The 21887-nt window shown below is 40.2% G+C and overlaps 1 protein-coding gene across 1 annotated transcript in view; it reads right to left on the bottom strand.

The window, feature by feature from the left end:
• The window catches only part of DNAH8 (dynein axonemal heavy chain 8), a 282456-nt gene that overhangs the window by 237368 nt on the left and 23201 nt on the right, over positions 1-21887 (bottom strand). Inside the window, 6 exon segments of the mRNA XM_021098657.1 lie at positions 12-114; positions 2121-2197; positions 4740-4937; positions 11236-11382; positions 16926-17027; positions 21526-21633. Coding sequence (XP_020954316.1) covers positions 12-114; positions 2121-2197; positions 4740-4937; positions 11236-11382; positions 16926-17027; positions 21526-21633 — 735 coding nt within the window.

The raw sequence follows: 21887 nt of genomic DNA, 5'->3' as shown, positions 1-21887 counted from the left end.
AAACAGGATACTCACTTCTTAGTAGCTTCAAGTTCAGCCACATAGTACTGAAGAATACGCTCAACTGTATGGTTTATTTCTAACTGAAGACAAGGAATGTTCAGTTTCTGGAACCTAAAAGCAATTGAAGGTAACAATTTAAAAGTAAATGAGAAACATACTTAAGAATTGCTGCAGGAGTTCCCATTGTGGCTCAGTGGGTTAAGAACCTGACATAGTGTCCATGAGGGTGTGGGTTCAACTCCTGGCCTTGCTCAGTGGGTTAAGGATCTGGCATTGCTGCAAGCTCAGATCTGCTGTTGCCATGACTGTGATGTAAGCCTGGAGCTGCAGTTCCAATTGGACCCCTAGCCCAGGAACGTCCATATGCCAAGGGTGCAGCCATAAAAAGAAAAAGAAAAGAACAGCTACAGTCCTAAAAATCCATTCACTCATTTGACAAATATTTAAACCAGGCTTCACATGCTGGCCTAGGATACAGTGATGAACAAGACTGTATGGCTCTAGCCCCCTTGGAGCCAACAATTATCATCTGGAAAAAGTAGAGATTAGTCAAGAGTGACATAAATAACTTTAAATTATAAGGTTGGGAGAAATGCATGTAATAGGGGGACCCGGCCAAGTCTGGGGTGTCAAGAAAGACCTCACTGAGAAAGCGACATCAGAATTGAGGTTAAAAAGATGAGTGGGGAGTTGTTTTAGCAAAGACGGAAGGGGAGCTCACTGACTGTCCGATACTACTGCTCATGTCACTCTAAAGAGCCATAACGATACTAGTGATTTTGTCAGCCAAATGTCGCCTCCACTTAGAGACTAAGCAATACACAGGATGTGCTAGAACCGTAACATTCTAAAATGAGCTGACACCAACATACTGAAGTAAAAAGAGAGACAGAAAGAGAAATTGCCAAGAAAATCGTACCGCCATCTGCCTATACAATACTGTCACTTGTAATCACTTCATGTCTGTTTTGACCTCATGTAAGGTTTCACAGCGTGAGTCATCATTAGAGAGACTGGAATTACGGCAAAGTCAGACACAAACCCGGATCCATTCTCAGGGGAGAGTTCCAAGAGGGTCCCTGACGCGAGTTGTGAACCCTCCCTGAGCTGGGGGAAGGATGGGCTGGGCCAGACTCTAATCCAGGCTTTCCTGCCCTTTAGGGGAGCACGGCTGCCAGGACTAGGAGGAAAGGAAGCTGCAGGAGTGCTTGGGGGGTACGGGGGGGGGGGGGGGAATAGACAGGTTGGGGATATACTGCTCCTAGGTAATTTTACTTTTAGAAATCTTTTCAGTGTGCAGAATTATGCATTACTTGTTCCCTTTTGAATAATTTTTTTTTTTTTGGTTGCATCTGTGGCATATGGAAGTTCCCTGGCCAGGGATCAAATCCAAGCCACAGCTAGGACCCACACCACAGCTGCAGCAACACCAGATCTTTAAATCATTGCACCATGCCAGAATCGAACCTGAACCTCAGCAGCGACTCAGGCTGCTGCAGAGACCCAAGCTGCTGCAGGGACAACAATGGATCCTTAATCTGCTACACCACAGTGGGAACTCCTCCTTTCCAAGAACTCTTATGAAATTAACTACAACGTATTGCATGGCTGGGCAGAAAAATGTGAAATCACTTCATTTTCTTGTTGAAAAATTGCCACAAAAAATGCAATGAAGGGAGTTCCCATCATGGCTCAGTGGTTAACAAACCCAACTAGCATCCATGAGGACGCAGGGTCGATCCCTGGCCTCACTTTGTGGGTTAAGGATCCAGTGTTGCCGTGAGCTGTGGTGTAGGTCAAAGACATGGCTTGGATCTGGCGTTGCTGTGGCTGTGATATAGGCTGGCAGCTGTAGCTCTGACTGGACCCCTAGCCTGGGAACCTCCATATGCCTCAGGAGTGGCCCTAAAAAGATGAAAAGACCAAAAAAAAAAGCAATAAAAGATAAAAGACTATATTTCAGATTTTCACCAGTCCATTTAATCGTCATTGAAAGATCAATGTTTGTAAGTTTTCAATTTTATATAGGAGAGATTTCCAATTTTTTTTGAAATTGTTATTTTCAGATGTAAAGTTATCCCACCTAGAATCTCTACCACTTAATGCATTATAAATACCTTTGGAGCAGCTGAAGTGCCTGCTGAGAAGACAAGATTTTTCCAAAAGTACTATTCATAAATGCCTGTATTTGTACCTAAAATACAATATTAATGTTTAAATGACTTTCTTGAATTAAGGAGATTAGTTTTGTTTAACAACAAAGAATCAGAATAGCCTTTAACACATTTCCCAACTAACCATCTAGAACTGTACTGTCCAGTATGGTGGCCAATGGCCGCATGCTTCTCCTGAGCACCGGAAGTGTCACTACTTGGAAGTGAGATGGGCTATAAACATAAAGGACACACTAGATTTCAAAGACTTAGTACAAAGAAAGAATATAAAATATCGCAATGGTCTTTATATTAATGACATGTTAAAATAATATTTTGAGGAGTTCCCGTCGTGGCGCAGTGGTTAACGAATCCGACTAGGAACCATGAGGTTGCGGGTTCGATCCCTGCCCTTGCTCAGTGGGTTAGGATCCGGCATTGCCGTGAGCTGTGGTGTAGGTGGCAAACGCGGCTCGGATCCCGCGTTGCTGTGGCTCTGGCGTAGGCCGGCAGCTACAGCTCCGATTAGACCCCTAGCCTGGGAACCTCCATATGCCGCAGAAGCAGCCCAAAGAAATAGCAAAAAGACAAAAAAAAAAAAAAAAAAAAAAAAATTTGAATATGTTGGGTTGAATAAAATACATCATTAAATTTAATTTTACCTACTTCATTTTACTTTTTAAGTTACATACGTTGTTTGCATTTGACACTCATTATTTATTGGACATTGACTGAGAGAATTTATGAAAGGGGCGAAGGTCCCTTACCGAGCATATTTCTTTGGGAGACTTAGAATTTCTAAGCATGTCGCATGCTTAGAGCAATGAAATGACACTATAGACACCCAAGGTCAACAGGTATCATTTTCCTATACTGCTGTTCTCAGAAATCTCTCTGTCATGCTAAGGAGGAATAAGAAGCAGAAAATATTCTTCCGAGATCCCACCATCCCTAGCAGTGAACTCCAAACTCCTGGTGCCCAATTGAAGCCCTTTGCAAATTACTCATAGGCTTTATTGGTACTGTCTACAAATATATGCCATGCCCATTAATCAAACATTGGAAAAGGAAAAAGTTGAGACACTGATCCCTCTTTTTAAATACTAAAAAGCTAATGTGGCCTCTAACTTTACTGAAAACTAAATTTGTATCTAAGACCAAAGTAAAGGCTTCAAAACATATAATCTTTATTAGGAAATCAAAGGGAGTTCCCATCGTGGGTCAGCGGAAACGAATCTGACTAGTATCCATGAGCCCTGGCCTCACTCCATGGGTTGAGGATCCAGCACTGCTGTGAGCTGTGGTGTAGGTCATAGACATGGCTCAGATCTGGTGTTGCTGTGGCTGTGGCGTAGGCCAGTGGCTATAGTTCTGATTCGACCCCTAGCCTTGGAACTTCCACATGCCTCAGGTAAGGCCCTAAAAAGACAAAAGAAGAAGAAAGAAAGAAAGAGACAGAGAGAGAGAGAGAGAAATCATAAAAACAGATTAAGTGATAAGTTTGGGGTTGGTTTTTTTTTTGGTTTTGTTTTTTCTTTTTTGGCTGCACCTGTAGCATATATAAGTTCCCAGGCCAGGGACTGAATCTGAGCCACAGCTCTGACCTATGCCACAGCTGCGGCAATGTCAGGTCCTTAACCTACTGTGCCACAGAGGGAACTCCTAGTAATAACTTTTTTAAAAAACACAAATTGCCATTGCCATAAAGGTAAAAATATAACTCCCAAGGCCAAACACTGGAAGTAATAACTAAAATATATCTTAATACAGAGAGCCTAACTTTCAAAAACTGAAAGGAAATCTGTAGAAAAAGTGTTCTCGTTAGAATTTTAGGAACTTTTTGATTTATATTGCCTAGATTACATGTAAGGTGGTTTTTAAAGAGTCTTTTAAATAAGTACATAAGAAAAATATATCATTTTCCTCACCCTCTTGACAGGAATTTAAGACTTAGGAGATGGACAAAACATATTCTTGTCCCTCTCTGTGTCGCCAGGACACTCAATAACAAAGCGGAGACCCTTCCCTGGGGCTAAACATGGGTTGACAGTAGTTTTCAAAATAAGCCCAAAAGGTGAGAGAGAAATATGTTACAGTCTCACCCTTCAGCTATGACAAACAGGATGAAGGCCCCTTCAGAGCCGAGCCCTGAGTAGTCCAGAGAATGTGGCGGTGAAGTGCAGCCACGGGAAAAGAGACCTATCGGCCTCACATGGTCTCAAAGCTGCCCATGCTTAAACAATAAGGCATACAGATTCTCTCTTAGACTGGAAAAGTGACATTGGCTCCTTGGCATGGCAAAAATCGAATACAATTCTAAGTGTAAATTAAAAATAAATCCTAGCTACAATCCCTTTGGGCTGCTGGTTAGTCGCTGATGTCTTTTATTGAATATGCTCATTTTTCACTAAAAAAAAAAGATGAAAAATATTTTGTAGACTAGGTAGAAAATTATTCATGCCAGCAAATTTGTTGATCAATTTGCAACAGTAATTTGTAATAAATAGCAAATATGTGAATTTTGTTACTATTGATTACATTTCAGCTTTAAGAAGGTAAAAGTAAGTATGTATAATTACTTACCTCCAAACCATTGATTTTTGTCATGAAATCTAAGAAATCTGTATCAAATTCTGTCCTTCTTGGATCCAGAATATCATACTGCTTTTTCTTAACCCCTTGATATATATTTTTGAATTTTATTGCCATAATGTCTATTCCCTCTATGGTAGAATTGCTCAAGGCTGAATATGTTTGCACAATAGTTATCATTTCTGTAATCTTAAAAAGAAAAAGTGTTTATTTTAAAAATTAGAAATTAGCACCTTTCCCTAGAATAAGTTATTAGCGCACCATTGATTTTTCTTTTTTTTTTTTTTTTGTCTTTTTGCCTTTTCTAGGGCCACACCCACGGCATATGGAGGTTCCCAGGCTAGGGGTCTAATCGAAGCTATAGCCACTGGCCTACGCCACAGCTACAGCAATGCGGGATCCGAGCCGCATCTGCAACCTACACCACAGCTTACGGCAACGGCGGATCCTTAACCCACTGAGCAAGGCCAGGGATCGAACCCACAACCTCATGGTTTTTAGTTGGATTCGTTAACCACTGAGCCATGACGGGAACTCCCGCACCATTGATTTGAAACAAACGAATAAACAAACAAATAAACAGGCCCCAGAATCATTTAACTAAAACCAACCAGAGGAGATAGAACAATAGACAAATCTCTGTCTCATCATCACTACTATTACTATGATTTAAGATGTTCTGTCATAAGCAGAGAGTTTACAACCTTTCTCAGAATCTGATCGCACTGTCTTTCAAGAGATGGGGGGTGGAAGGTAAGTAAAAGTCCTTGCAGATGTCTAAACAGCTTCACCCTTTTCTTGAAAATCTTCTGAAAATCATTTCCTGGATCCCTGGATTCAAAAGCTTTACCACTCTCCTTGACCCTCCCTCACTAGAGTTCTGATTTGTAATACCAGCAGAAATCCACATTCAGGTAAAGGAAAGACCCCCCACAACCCTGAAAGATGACCGCAATCACTTCCGGCCCATGAAGAACCCTAAGAAATCCTCACAATGAAATTTATTTCAGAAACCACTGGCTCCATCTCAATGTACCAACACCACCCACTTCACCAAAGGGGGAAAAAAAAAAACCTTCCACGTCCACAAGCTACTCAGTTCCTTCATCAGTGATTTGTCATTTTGATTCCTGCCCTGGAGAACAACGCTCAAAGCTTCCCACCCCTTCTCTTCTCTCCCACAAATGTTCAGGGTGAGAAGAAAAGAAAACTAAAGACAGAGCTCTTGGTCACCCCAATACTCACCAAGATTTACAAGGCAGGAAGAGGAAGAAGAATCAAAGGATATGATACACACCTAATTCTGGTTCTTTAGGGCAGACTAACACTCAATGAGCCATCAAGTCTCCATGTACCAAAAAAGGTGCTTTTCAAGTACCCTAAGTTCACACACTAGAACTTTCCTTAGAGATCTCCACATCTTGGAAAGTATTCATGAGGATGCGGGTTCGATCCCTGACCTCACTCAGTGGGTTAAAAATCCAGCATTGCCATGAGCTGTGGTGTAGGTTGTAGATGAGACTCGGATCTGGCATTGCTGTGGCTATGATGTAGGCCAGCAGCTGCAGTTCTGATTCAGCCCCCAGCCTGGGAACTTCATATGCCACAAGTGCATACAGATACCCTAAAAAGCGGGGGAAAAAACAAAAGATCTCCATATTTCCGCCCAACTCTGAGGTCTTAGCTCTCCAACCCCAAACTCAGTTCTGTCTGTCCTTTGACTGTAGCACTTGGTCATCCTGACATCTGAATCTCAGCTTTCCCTTCTGTCTCTCCTCTTCACCTAGTTAAGCGCTCACAGGGGTGGCCCAACAGTGGTCCCTGTTGTGCCCCACTCATCAGGGGAAGCCCATACAGGCAGCTCAGTAACTGTCTACAGCATGATAAAAAAATTCTGACCACATTTCAGGGTAACTTTTATGCCCCATCTCTGAGAATATGGGTATCAATATCCACCAATTACACCTGGGAGAGATGGCAGTCAGCCAGAGGATTCTTATCACAGGGGAGCTGGAATAAACTGGTAACCAGGATGCACTTCAAGCAAGGCCTCTAGGGGGCACTGCATTAGCTCTGACTGCAGAGCCCTGTGCTGTAAAGTTGTATTATTAAGACTACAGGTTGACTATACTACCTAAGGCAATCTATAGAGTCAATGCAATCCCTATCAAATTACCAAGGACATTTTTCACAGAACTTGAACAAAATATTTTAAAGTTTGTTTGGAAGCACAAAAGACCCAGAATAGCCAAAGACATCCTGAAAAAGAAAAATGGAGCTGGAGGAATCAGGCTCCCGGACTTCAGACTATACTACAAAGCAAGAGTCGTCAAAACTGCATGGTACTGGCACAAAGACAGAAATATAGATCAGTGAAACAGGATAGAAAGCCCAGAATTAAACTCACGCACCTACAGCCAACTCATCTATGACAAAGGAGGCAAGAATATACAATGGAGAAAGGACAGCTTGTTCAATAAGTGGTGCTGGGAAAACTGGACAGCCACATGGAAAAGAATGAAATTAGAACACTCCCTAACACCATACACAAAAATAAACTCCAAATGGATTAAAGACCTAGATATAAGACCAGACACTATCAAACTCCTAGAGGAAAACATAGGCCAAACACTCTCTGACATAAATGACAGCAACATCTTCTCAGATCCACCTATCAGAGTATTGACAATAAAAAGTAAAATAAACAAATGGGATCTAATCAAACTTCAAAGTTTCTGCACAGCAAAGGAAACCCTAAAACACAAAAAGACAACCCACAGAATGGGAGAAAATCTTTGCAAGTGAATCGACTGACAAGGGATTAATCTCTAAAATTTATAAACAACTTCTGCAGCTCCATACCAAAAAAACAAACAAGCCTATCAAAAAATGGGCAGAAGATCTAAACAGACAATTCTCCAAAGAAGACATACAGATAGCCAAGAAACACATGAAAAGATGTTCAATGTCACTCATTATTAGAGAGATGCAAATCAAAACCACTCTGAGGTACCGCCTTACACCAGCCAGAATGGCCATCATCCAAAAGTCTACAAACAATAAGTGCTGGAGAGGCTGTGGAGAAAAAGGAACACTAGTACACTGTTGGTGGGATTGTAAATTGGTGCAACCACTGTGGAAAACAGTATGGAGATTCCTCAGAAAACTAAACATAGAACTACCATTTGATCCAGCAATCCCACTCCTGGGCATCGATCCAGAGAAAACCGTGACTCGCAAAGACACATGTACTCCGATGTTCATTGCAGCACTCTTTGCAATAGCCAAGACATGGAAACAACCTAAATGTCCATCAACAGAGGAGTGGATCCAGAAGATGTGGTACATATACACAATGGAATATTACTCAGCCATTAAAATGAATGAAATACCAGCATTTTTTGCAACATGGATGGACCTAGAAACTATCATGCTAAGTGAAGTCAGCCATACAATGAGACACCAACATCCAATGCTTTCACTGACATGTGGAATCTGAAAAAAGGACAGACTGAACTTCTTTGCAGAACAGATGCTGACTCACAGATATTGAAAAACATATGGGGGTGGGAGGATGTGCCTGGGCTATGGGATGGAAATCCTGTGAAATCAGATTGTTATGATCATTATACAACTACAGATGTGATAAATTCATTTGAGTAATAAAAAAAATGGAAAAAAAAAAAAAAGGCTTCTCCAAAGGTAGGGCATGGGGAGTAGCTAATGCAGCTGGCCATGACCACCCAACCCCTTGAGCATCAGGATTGCTCAGGCTGCTACTTTACAGGTGAAAGTTCATTATGTCCAGGATTTGACCAGCCACCAAAACAGGCCTCAAGGTCCAGCCCTGAAACTCTACCAAGCACTCAAGTTGGCAAGGGCCCTGGCTCCTGAAAAAATTAAGGGTAACCAGGACTCACCTTCAGGTTGACATTCTAGTGGCTTCAGAAACGTTACGCATCTCTGTGTAACAGATCCTGACCAATGGGGCTTATTTATTAATTTGATCCATGCCAAATCATTCTAATTGGACACTTGTCCCCCAGAAATCCCTATTGTTCACAAAACAGCCTCATACAACATTTTCCTGGATGAGGCACCAAAAGCACAAGCAACACAAAGAAAAACTTGATAAACTGGAATTCATCAAAATTAAAAACTATCATGCTTCAAAGAACACAGTCAAGAAATTGCAAAGATAACCCACAGAAAGAGAGAAAATATTTGCAAGTCATATCTGATAATGTGCTTACACCCAAAATACATAAAGAACCCTTGTAACTCAACAATAAAATACAAATAACTAAATTTATCTTTTTTTAATTTTATGGCTGCACCTGTGGCATATGGAAGTTCCTGGGCCAAGGACCGAAATCTGATTGAAATGCTGGATTCTTTAACCCACTGCACCAGGCCGAGGATCAAACCCATCCCTCCACAGCAACTGGAGCCACTGTGGTCAAGTTTTTAACCTAGTGAGCCTCAGCAGGAACTCCCACAAATAACTAAATGTAAAATGTGTGAAGAATTTGAATAGAAATTTCTCCAGGGAGTTCCTATCGTGGTGCAGTGGAAACGAATCCGACTAGGAACCATGAGGTTTCAGGTTCATCCCTGGCCTTGCTCAGTGGGTTAAGGATCCGGCATTGCTGTGAGCTGTGGTGTAGGTTGCAGATGCGGCTCGGATCCCTCGTTGCTGTGACTCTGGCATAGGCCGGTGGCCACAGCTCCAATTGGACTCCTAGCCTGGGAACCTCCATATGCCGCGGGAGCGGCCCTAGAAAAGGCAAAAAGACAAAAAAAAAAAAAAAAAAAGAAATTTCTCCAAAGAAAAAATATAAATGGACAATAAGCACTTGAAAAGATGCTCAACACCATCTGTCATCAGGGAAATGCAAATTAAAACCTCAGTGAGATACTACTTCATATCCACTTGGATAGCTAAATCCCAAGAGACACATAATAAATATTATGGGGATGTAGAGAAATTGGAACCCTCATACACTGCTTAGGAGAATATAAAATGATGCAACTACTTTGAAAAACACTTTGGCATTTCCTCAAAAAAGGTACACAGGGAGTTACTATATGGGCCGGCCAGGGGGGGGGGGGGGGGGGGGGGGGGGGGGGGCACATTACCTATGCATATAAAAAAAAAAACAAAAAAAAAAAAAAAAAAAAAAAAAAAAAAAAAAAAAAAAAAAAAAAAAAAAAAAAAATTCCTATGCATATAATCAAGAGAAATGACAACATATGTACACACAAAAACACATGCACAAATGTTAAAGCAGCATTATTCATAATACCCAAAAGCAGAAAAACTCAAATGTCCATCAATAAATCAAATATGGCATATCCATATGATGGAATATTATTCAGTAATGGAAAGGAATGCTATAACACAGAGGAACCTTGAAAATATTATGCTAAGTGAAAGAAGCCAGTCACAAAAGACCATATGATTCCATTTACACAAAATGTCCAGAATAGGCAACTCTATAGAAACAGAAATTAGATTGGCAGTTGCTTAGGGCTGGGTAGAGGGGAGAATGGGGTATCATTGCTAATGGCCACAGGGTTTCTTTTAGTCAGAATGAAAATGTTCTAAAATTAGACAGTGGTAATGGTTGCATAATCCTGTGAGTATATTAGAAAATATTAACTTGCACCCTTTAAATGACTAAATTATACAGTACATGAATAAAGAAACATACAGAAAATAGCCCCATAGAAGGACCCATCTCAGTAACTTAGGTCTGTTTATTACCCATACTTTACTATCCTGGCATGTCTAGGAAATGCCCCTCAACTTCTGTAATGCCCCCACCAATTTCCAACGAGTGATGAAAGGTCCCTGACTATTCCCAGGACCTAAGCCGCAGGCAGAAAGATGGGGCATCAGAGAGGGTGGTACCAGGTGATAGTTTTGTAGACTTTCCAAAGGCTGACTCCAAAGGCCTCAGGTACGGCTGCCCTCCCCTGAAAAACATCACTCCTCTCAAGCCAGTCCTAATCAATAACTGAATCAGAGGTGCAGAAGTTTTGAACCCATGTCCAGCCAGCAAAGACACTGCCCACACATCTATGTTTAGACCACATATGCTGGCCTAGAGAGAGAAGGTGCCCAGATAGGACACAACAATTGGGCTCCGGTGGGCACTGCAGATATGTCATCACTCATCTTTTCTCAGCCTGACACAATGGTTAAGAACAGAGACTTTAACTCGGGCTCCTTAGGTGCTCTTGAGAATTGAGGTCTCAAGAGGAAAGAAGGTTGGCAATAGCTTTTGTGTGACTGCCAGGAGGCAGTAAGTAGGAATGCAAAGCACGTTGTAATAAAATGCAGTAATCTGTGAGTAATAGTGAATGAAACAGATCAACAGGGAAGCAAGAGATCTGGAACAATAAATCTCAACGAGCCTACATAAAGTATAAGATAACTGGAGAGGTTTGGTTTGTGGTGGGAACTGCAGCTGCACATGCTTACCTTCTCCAGCCTTTTGCAGAAAGCTTCAAATTTTCCAAATATATACATTTCTGAAACCTCAAAAGATTTTTCCCCTGAGGATTCTAAAATCTGTTTCCTTGTTTTGTGAAAAGACGCCTGATATTCCTTGAATAGAAATATGCAGTCCTATGAGAGAAGTAAAGGGGGGTTGTATGTAATGAGACATCTGTTCATGAGTGAAAATTCAAAAATTTTATCCTCACACAACACTGATCACATCAGACCCTCAAAAGGGGTTGCTCCTGTTAACATTAAAAATTCAAGTTCTCCGCCTACATATTAAAAAGCCTGTGAAAAATCAATATAGATTTTTCTATTTTACAACCTATTTTCACCTTCTTTATTCTCATTATGTCCCCTCAACTTTTTTCCTTATCAAAGAATAATACACACATTTATTTGCTGTTGCATTTTTATGGCTAATTAGAATCCCAGGAGGCCAAAAATTATGTACCAATTCTATTATCAATCTACTGAATTGGCATCTTTTAATCAGCAATATTATTTACATACAGGTATAAAAACATTAAGACTGTGCAATACTGATTTATCATCCAGCCATCATTTCTCCATGTAGGGATCATAAAATATTTGATGGGGGAGTTCCCGTTGTGGCGCGGCGGAAACGAATCCAACTAGGTTGGAGGTTGAAGGTTTGAGCCCTGGCCTCACTCAGCGTTAGGTTAAGGATCTGGCGTTGCCTTGAGCTGTGGTGTAGGTTGCAGATGCGGCTCAGATCTGGCATTGCTGTGGCTCTGGTGCAGGCCAGCGGCTACAACTCCAATTAGACCCCCTAACCTGGGAATTTCTATATGCTGCGGGTGCAGCCCTAAAAGGGCAAAAGACCAAAAAAATTAAAAATTTTTAAAAATAAAATATTTGATGGGTGCATTGCTGAGATCCTAATATTTGACAAAGCTATACCACTGGTCAGCTCAACCAAGCTAAAAAAAAAGAGGACATTGTCATTAGGCCCCAGTAGGAATTCACTGCCAGGTCAAGCAAACCAAATCATCTTTAAAAAATAGGGAGTTCCTGTCGTGGCTCAGCAGAAATGAATCTGACTAGCATCCACGAGGACACAGGTTCAACCCCTAGCCTTACTCAGTGGATCAAGGATTCGGTGTTGCCATGAGCTCTACTGTAGGTCACAGATGCAGCTCAGACCCTGTCTTGCTGTGGCATAGGCCAGTGGCTACAGCTCCGATTTTACCCCAGCCTGGGAACCTCCACATGCCGCAGGTGTGACCCTAAAAAGACAAATAATTTATAATGATAACAATAATGTTAGGGAGTTCCTATTGTGGCTCAGCAGGTTAAGAACCCAACTAGCATCCATAAGGATGCTGGTTTGATCTCTGGCCTCACTCAGTGGGTTAAGGGTTTGATGAGGCTTGGATCTGGCATTCCTGTGGCTGTGGCATAGGCCAGCAGCTCCAGCTTTGATCTGACCCTAGCCCAGGAACTTGCACATGCCACAGGTGTGGCCCTAAAAAAAGGGGAAAAAATTCAGGTTTATATGGCTAGTCTCAGACTCACTTCTATCTATGATACATCTTTCCCTCCCCCCAACCCATCTCAATCTCAAAAACAAAATCATTACTCTCTTCGAGGTCACTGATTATTTTTCACTTCTTTAATGAAAGTTTATCAGTGCTTATCATATATAAGGAACTCCTGAGATGCTCGGAATACAGCTAAGATCCCTACCCTCCTGGAATATGACATCTAACAGAAATTAATTTTTTTTTGGCTGCACCCACGTCATGTGGAAGTTCCCAGGTCAGGGATCGAACCCACGCACAGAAGTAACTCAGGCTGCTGCAGTGACAATGCTGGATCCTTAACTGACTGTGCCACAAGGGAACTCCTAACAGGAATTACTTTATATTACTTCTTCTTCACCAACCAATTCCTTCATGCTGAACAGATATAGTTCTGAATGACAGTCCTTCTCACTGCTTCCTCCAATTCATCTGAAAATTATTCCCCAAATTTTACAATAAAAGTTTCCTGAAAAACTTTGAGATGTAAAAGAAATTGGGTAAAACTAGAATTCAGAAAAACAAACTTTCATTCTAATTCAGTAAGTAAATAGCTAGTGACTTGAAGGATGTTAAAAGACTCATGAGAATAAATTGCTAAGTTCTATGTCAAGAGTTCTGGTTCCTGCCAATTGGTCAATTCAGGGAGGAATGATTTCTGACTCCCATCTTCAAAATTAACCCTGGAGAAACTATAGAAGGAAACATGGAATCCCATAAAATAATAATAATAATAACAACAACAACAACCACAGAAGTGATAAACTCCTGGGAGGATGGGTTGTTTTGAATCTGAGGATAGAGTGAGCAAGAATAATTTAAAAAATCAAAGATAGAGACAGTAATTTGTTAATGAATAAGTAGACATATTACATAATAAGACAGATATTAGTAGGAGAATGTTATTAACACTATGTCAACAAATACCAACTTTAGACAAATTGAAGAAATTCCTCAAAAATATACACTTACAAAACTGACTCAAGAATAGAAATAATAGTCAAATAACTAAGTTTTTTAATGAAGCAATTTGTATTTGTAAAATATATATGAGATTAATATCTAGATTATATAAAGAACTCCTACAACTCAACAAAAACAGAACAACCCAGGATTTGAATAGACTTTTCTCCAAAGAAGCTATGCAAATGGCTAATAAGCATATGAAAAGATGCTCAATGCAGAGATTTCACTGTGGCTCAGTGGTAAGGAACCCGACTAGCTCTATGAGGACAGGGGTTCAATCCTTGGGCTCGCTCAGTGGGTTAAGGATCCGGAGTTGACGTGAGCTGTAGTGTAAGTTGCAGATGCAGCTTGGATCTAGTGTTGCTATGGCTGTGGTGTAGGCCAGCAGCTGCAGCTCCAATTCGACCCCTGCCCTGGGAACTTCCATATGCTGCAGGTGCAGCCCTAAAAAAAAAAAAGAGAGAGAGAGAGAAGTTGCTAAATCATCACTAGCCATTAGGGAAATGCAAATCAAAAAGAATGTGTATTTATGTACGCCTGGGTCATTATGCTATACAGCAGAAATTGACACAACACTATGAATCAACTATACCCTAATAAAAATAAACCGATAAATAAGCCACTATGAGATACCACTTCGCATGCATCATGATGGTTTTATCACACACACACACACAAAGAGAGAGAGAGAGAAAAGAGCAAGTATTGGCACAGATGTGGAGAAGTTGAAACTCTCGTGCATTGCTGGTGAGAATGTGGAATGGAACAGCCCCATGGAAAAGCTTGGTAGTTCTGCAAAAAGTTAAACATAGAATTAGCATATGAGCCAGCAATTCCATGTATATATTCTAAGTATATGACCAAAATAATTGAAAGTAGGAACTCAAAGAGATCATTACACAGCAAGGTTCACAGCAGCATTATTCACAGTAGTCAGAAGATGGTAACAATCTAAATACCTATCAAAAGATGAGTGGATAAACAAAATGTGATATATTTCTGCAATGGAATATTACTCAGCTATTGAAAGGAATGAAATTCTGATACATGCTACAGTATGGATTGACCTTGAAAACCTTATGCTAAGAAATCAGCCCAATACAAAAGACAAATACTGTATGATTCCACTTATATGAAGCACCTAGGGAGTTCCCGTCGTGGTGCATGGGAAACGAATCCGACTAGGAACCATGAAGTACTTAGAAAAGACAAATCCATGGAGACAGAAAGCAGAACAGAGATTATCAGGGGCTGGGGAGGGGGTAATGAGGACTTATTGTTTAATGGGTACAGAGTTTCAGTTTGGGAAGATAAAAACATTCTAGAAATGGATAGTGGTGATTGTTGCACAATATTGTGATTGTAGTTAATACCACTGAACTGTACATTTCAAAATGGTTAAAATGATAAATTTTATGCTACGAATATTTTACCACAATTAAAAAATGTAATTATAAGAAAAGGAAACAATAATTTTAAAATCTTCCTACAAAAAACTGTCAAGCTCAAGTGACTTAGATGAGTTCTATCAGACTTTTTTGGGTATGGTACTGTCAGTCTTATTTTCTTTAACACACACAACAGATTATCCTTATGTCATTTTGTGACTCTACTTGCATTTTCTTGAGCATCTTTTTTTGCTTTTACCATCTCAACAAGTTCTGTATGTCATTTCAGGTGGTCTTTTTTTGTCCTCCTACATACAGCTTCTGCTATTTTCCCCCCATCTTTCAGGTGTATTTACTGGATTGTATTTACATTGTCAAAGTCTGTTCCAAAAGCTTCTGTTGTTTTGTTGTCCAAGAAGTGAAATCTGCGTATGGACTTTCAAATTGTTCCAAAGGTGTTTTACTGTCAGTTTGAGGCTCTACTCTACACAGTATACCATCTTTTTGTGAGAGTCAAGTTTTTGGAGACTCTTTTCTGCCACTGAATTCTTTGGCAATTCTCCTGATGTCCGAAGAAGAATGTGTGTTCGTGTTAATTGGCAATAACTTCCCATCTTGAATTTGTTCCAGCAAGGAGGATACTCATAGCTTTAGTCAGTAATGGCATATCAATTCTGCCATTTCCACCTTCAACAGGTGATGTCTCTGCATTCTTAGATACTTGGCTACTTGGCACATACAAACCTCAACTTCCTCGTTCTCTTTCCTGATTTGATTAATCTCTCCTACTGTTTTGCCAGAACAGCCATTACTATTTCTTTTGCAGGTGATGTGTTTCCTTTAAGTAGAGTAAGCTTGCAAGTTAGAGACTATGACAAAGTTTTTCCATGTCATCCATCATTTTAATCAGCTCCATATCACAGAAAAGTGATTCCCAGTCTTCCATGGATTTTAAACTTTTTGCTGACTTTCCCTTTTCTTGTGGAGATATAACTGACATATAACATTGTATTAGTTTCAGGTATATAAGATAATGATTTGATATTGCTTTTCCCTCTTAATAGCTTTTTTTCCCCTGCATAACTTTTTTCTTCTTTGACATAAATGCGTTTTGTCTAACTTCTTCTTTCTCTTTAGTTATACAAGTAACTCTTAATTCATCTCATCTCTGTTTTTCTTTAGCTTCTTCAACTTTCCTTCTACTTTGCTTTTATCTCTGCTTCTTTCTTGGCTCTTTTTCTTTAAATTTTTTAAAAATTCTTAATACCAGTTATATTCATTATCAACTATCATTTCTTTTTTTTCCTTTTGTGTCTTTGTTGCTCTATTCTTCTTTTCAGTCTATCTTCTCTCATTATGCCATTTTGCTTTTTTTCTTGTTTAAATAAGAAAATTCACTCCAAGAATAAAAAAGTATGCCAGCAGAAATGAAATGCCTCTACATAGTCAAATGATGAATTTGTATCACCAAGTTTAGGAACTTTTTCTTTTTTACCACCTGGAATGCACTTTAAACACTTGGGAAAATACTTAGAAGAAACTGTCCTTTGCTTAACTTTTATTTTATTTTATTTTATTTTATTTTATGTTTTGTCTTTTTAGGGCTATACCCACAGCATATGGAGGTTCCCAGGCTAGGGGCTGAATTGGAGCTACAGCTGCTGACCTATGCCACAGTCACAGCAATGCAGGAATGAAAAAAGTAAAAAAAAAAAAAAAAAATTGGGCCTGATGGTAAAAGCTTTATGAAGATAAAAATACTTATACAAACCTGAATTTTCGTTAGTACAATTGGTGTTTCCTGATCCCAGACATGGTTAGTTCCTCCATCAGTAATATATGCTTTACATGCTGTGACCATTTGATTTGTTACCTAAAATAAACACAAGTCCAAAATAACTATAGACAAAGAAAGAAAATGAAATTTAAGTTTTTCAACCACAAGCATAAAAATATGATAAATAGCAAATTTATGAAAAGAATAACTACAGAATATAGAAAAACAAAGAAATATACATTCCTGTCAAGACAAGAAAATCCAAGTCACATTTACGTAAGTCAATAGCAACGGGGCCAAAAATTTCAAAGTCAACTATATTTTCCCCTTGTCTATTTTTCCTCTATTAGGTCTTGACCCAGTCCAAGAGTGATCCTTCACCATCCTTCAACAGGCAAACTAAATAGGTTAACCATCTCTCAGATCCCCCAAAATAGAAAAAAAAAAAAAAAAAAGCAGGCTAGCCATTTAAGTAGTCAGGAGGTTACATTAAGGTGGCAGGCTGACACAAAGAAATTTTGGAGAGCTTGGGAGTTCCCATCTTGGCTCAGAGGAAACAAATTTGACTAGTATCCATAATGATGAAGGTTCAATCCCTGGCCTTGCCCAGTAGGTGGGGTATCCAGCATTGCTGTGAGCTGTGGTGCAATTCGCACATGCAGCTCTGATCTTGCATTGCTGTGGCTGTGGTGTAGGCCAGCAGCTATAGCTCCAATTCGACCCCTAGCTTGGGAACTTCCATATGCTGCAGGTGCAGCCCTAAAAAGACCAAAAAAAATTGGAGAACTCTTAAAATTGGGGAAGCAAACAGGGGTGGGAGTGGTACAGGGAAGGACTAGAGAAAAGCCAGAACCCAGTTCTGGAGACAGTTACTTGAAGGTGGAACTGCTATGGAAATTTTTCAAGACAGAGACAATGTGAGGTGCCACTCAGTTGTAACCCAGGATCCTGAATTTGGAGCAACCTGTACAGCAGGCAGCAGTGACGTATGCTGAAAGGACAAAGCTATGAGGCAGACCACAGTCTTGGAGAGGTGTAGCCCAGGTAGCTACTGCCCCCCCAGGAGGACATATCAGACATACCCCTCTCAACCGTACATCATGCCCCTTACTCACAAGAGACAGACTACAGTAAACAGAACAGGGAGGCAAATCAGTCTCAGATACAAAAAGGGGCAATAAAGAATCACTAAGCAACTGAAGAAAACAAACATGGTGTCAGGCATTAAATCCAACAAGAGAAAAATACAGAAAAGGTATACCTAAATTTTCTGGGTTTTTTTTTTTTCTTTTTTTTTTTTAGGGCTGCATCTGTGGCATATGGAAGTTCCCAGCCTAGGGGTCAAATTGGAGCTGCAGCTGCCAGCCTACACCACAGCCACAGCAACGCTGGATCCTTAACTCACTGAGCGAGGTCAGGGATCGAACCTGTATCCTCATGGATACTAACTGGGTTCATAACCCACTGGACCACAATGAGAACACCTTAAAATTCTTTTAAAACATCTTGTATTGACTAAACTAGTTTAGGAGAAAGACATTAGAGGATTTTCACATCATAGAAAGAAATCAGCTAAAGAATTGAAAATTGAAATTTTTATTGATGAACCGACCAGCAAGTGGGACATAAATGAAAAAAGAATGAGTGAGCTGAAAGGTCAAAGGACAATGATGAACCAAAAAAAAACAATAGTTAAGGAACATGGAAGTTAGATTTAAAGAGAGAGAATAAATTGAATAGATGGATAACATATAATGGCAGAGGTAAAGAGGAAATTTTCCCAGGAATGAAGAGAAAGGAAGGCTGGAATGAAACAATGGAGCAAGTATAGAACAAGACAAATGTAAACAACAACAACAACAGCAACAAAAAACACAAAACAAAAACATCACTTTGAAATTTTAGAAATTCAAGAATAAAGAAAAAAATCCTAAAAGCTTCCTGGGAGAATAAAATAGGTTTCCTACAAAGGAAAAACAATCAGATTAGCATCATATTTCTTATCAACAATTGTGGACAACAGACAACAGTATTTTCAGAGTTTCAGGAAAAAAATTACATTGAATTTAACAATCCCAGGGAGTTCCCTAGTGGCTCAGCAGGTTAAGGAGGTGGCATTGTCACTGCTGTAGCTCAGATCATGGGTTCAATCCCTGACCCGGGAACTCCTGAATCCTGTAGGTGAAGCCAAAGATATAAATAAAACCAACTCTTAAAAAAAAAAAAATCCCAGGAGTTCCTGCTGTGGCACAACAGCATCAGTGGCATCTCCATGGCTCCAGGACGCAGATTCAATCCCCAGCCTGGCACAGTGAGTTAAAGGATCTGGTGTTGTCACAGCTGTGACAAGAGTCACATCTGCAGCTCAGATCTGATGCCTGGCCCAGGAATTCCATATGCCACGGGGCGGCCAAAAAAGAAAAAAAAAAAGGCGCAAATGAATCTAACTACAAAACAAACAGATTCACAGACGTAGAGAAAACACTCATGGTTGCCAAGGGGGTAGGGGAGGGTGTGGGATGGACTGGGGGTTTGGAGTTGGTAGGTGCGAACTATTATATTTAGAATGGATGAGTGATGAGGTCCTGCTGTATAGCACAGGGAACTATATCCAATCTCCTGGGATAGATCATGATGGAAGATAATATAAAAAAATGTATATATATATGTATGACTAAGTCACTTTGCTGTACAGCAGAAATTGGCACAACACTGTAAATCAACTATACTTTACTTTTAAAAAATCAAAAATTAATAAATAAATAAAATTTAAGGAGCTCCATCGTGGCTCAGCAGAAACAAATCTGACTAGTATCCATGAGGACACAGGTTCGATCCCTGGCCTCACTCAGTGGGTTGGAGATCCACCATTGCCGTGAGCTGTGGTGTAAGTCGCAGACATGGCTCGGATGCCATATTGCTGTGGCTGTGGTGTAGGCCAGCGGCTATAGCTCCAATTCGACCCCTAGCCTGGGAACCTCCATATGCCTCCAAAGCCAAAAAAATTAAAAAATAAAATAAAATTTTAAATTTAATATTTGGAAGGTCCCGTTGTGGCTTGGTGGTTACAAATTCAACTGGTATCCATCCCTGGCCCCACTCACTGGGTTAAGGATCCAGTGTTGCTGTGAGCTATGGTGTAGGTTGCAGACACAGCTCAGGAGTCTGGCATTGCTGTGGTTGTGGTATAGGCTAGCATTACAGCTCCGATTCGACCCCTAGCCTGGGAACTTCCATGTGCCACAGTTGTGGCCCTAAAAAAATTTTTTTTAAAATCAACTGATATTTGAGAGATAGGACAAAGTGAGGTGATTTTCAGACATGTAGGAATTCAGAGGGGTTACCACAGAGACCTGCTCTGAAAAAAGTGCTTGAGAATTTTATTCAGCAAAAGAAATAGTAAGTCCAAGACAGAGGAAGATGTGGAAGTCACAGAACAGAGGTGATCAAAGAAACTAGTAATATTTTGATATTAGTCTGAACACTTGCGTGGGTTTTTTTAGTTTTATTGGAGTATAGTTGACTTACAATGTTGTGTTAGTTTCTGGTGTACAGTAAAGTGAATCAGTTATATATACATATATCTCCATTCTTTTTTCCCATATAGGTTATTACAAGCTATTGAGGTTTTTCAGTGCTATACAGTAGGTTCTTACTAATTATCTCTTTTATACAGTCATGTGTATATGAACACTCATTGATTTGTAATGTTGAAAAAATAGTAACAAGAATACGGAACTAGAAATCTCAACATGGGACATGCAGCAAGGAGGGAGACAAGTGACAGGGAAGAATCCTGAGGTTCTTGCCTTGTGCAGGACATAGATATGATTAAATCTATCCTTTGATTAAAAAGATGAGTTGGGGCATTCCTGTTGTGAGTCAGTGGGTTAAGAATGGGACATAGTATCCATGAGGGTATGAGTTTGATCCCCGGCCTCGCCCAGTGGGTTAAGGACCCAGCGTTGCCCTGAGCTGTGGTGTAGGCTGCAAATGCGGCTCAGATCCCAAGTTGCTGTGGCTGTGGTGTAGGCAGCTCCAGCCCTGATTCAGCCCCTAGCTGGGGAACTTCCATGTGCTGCAGGTGTGGCCATAAAAAGAGAAAAAAGAATTGGAATATGACTGCTATGTTTTGCTTAAATCATTTACAAATTTTCTATTCAATAGTGTTTCTTGGATGATTTTTCCAAATATTTAAAATAATCATGTGGCGCTACACAGGAAGATTTTACCTAAACCTTTACAGAAATTTTTACATAAAAATTTACATAAATCTACAGCACGGATGGAAAGAGCTAAAGAAGCATTATTCACAGTGGACACAGTTCCTAGCTCTCAACCAAAACTACCTGGAATGAATAAATTAGAAAACCACCAGCTATATTTAAAGAAAAAACCTGGGGGCTTACCTCTGACAAGCAGAAAGGTCATCCTTCAATTAAGTACAACTGACTCTTTTCTTGTCCATTACGTATGACAATCCAGAGTGCTAAGAGGCACCCAAACTTCCCACTTCCTTTCCCTTGCTTGGACGGAAAGCACTGCTAACTTTTTCACAGGATCACATGTGTGATTTCTTCCCTTGGAAACTTACCTTGATAAACAATGAGGTCATTCTCTCGGAAGTATTATAATACCTTGACACGCTGTGAATCATTCTGATGGCATTTATCAAATTTTGTATTCCATGTGCCATGGAGACCTAAAATTGAAATAGATAAAGTGAATTCTCTCTTATGTTTATATTTTTAATAACCAGTATCGGAGTTCCCATTATGGCTCAGTAGTTAACGAACCCGACTAGCATCCGTGAGGATGTGGGTTGGATCCCTGGCCTCGCTCAGTGGGTTAAGGACCCAGCGTTGTCATGAGCTGCGGTGTAGGTTGCAGACACAGCGCAGATCCCACGTTGCTGTGGCTGTGGTATAGGCTTGAGAACCTCCATATGCCGCAGGT

Source organism: Sus scrofa, chromosome 7 (assembly GCF_000003025.6).
Source record: "Sus scrofa isolate TJ Tabasco breed Duroc chromosome 7, Sscrofa11.1, whole genome shotgun sequence".
In the NCBI taxonomy this organism is placed as follows: domain Eukaryota; kingdom Metazoa; phylum Chordata; class Mammalia; order Artiodactyla; family Suidae; genus Sus; species Sus scrofa.
The sequence above is the reverse complement of the archived record's forward strand: the minus strand, read 5'-3'. Positions and strand labels throughout refer to the sequence as shown.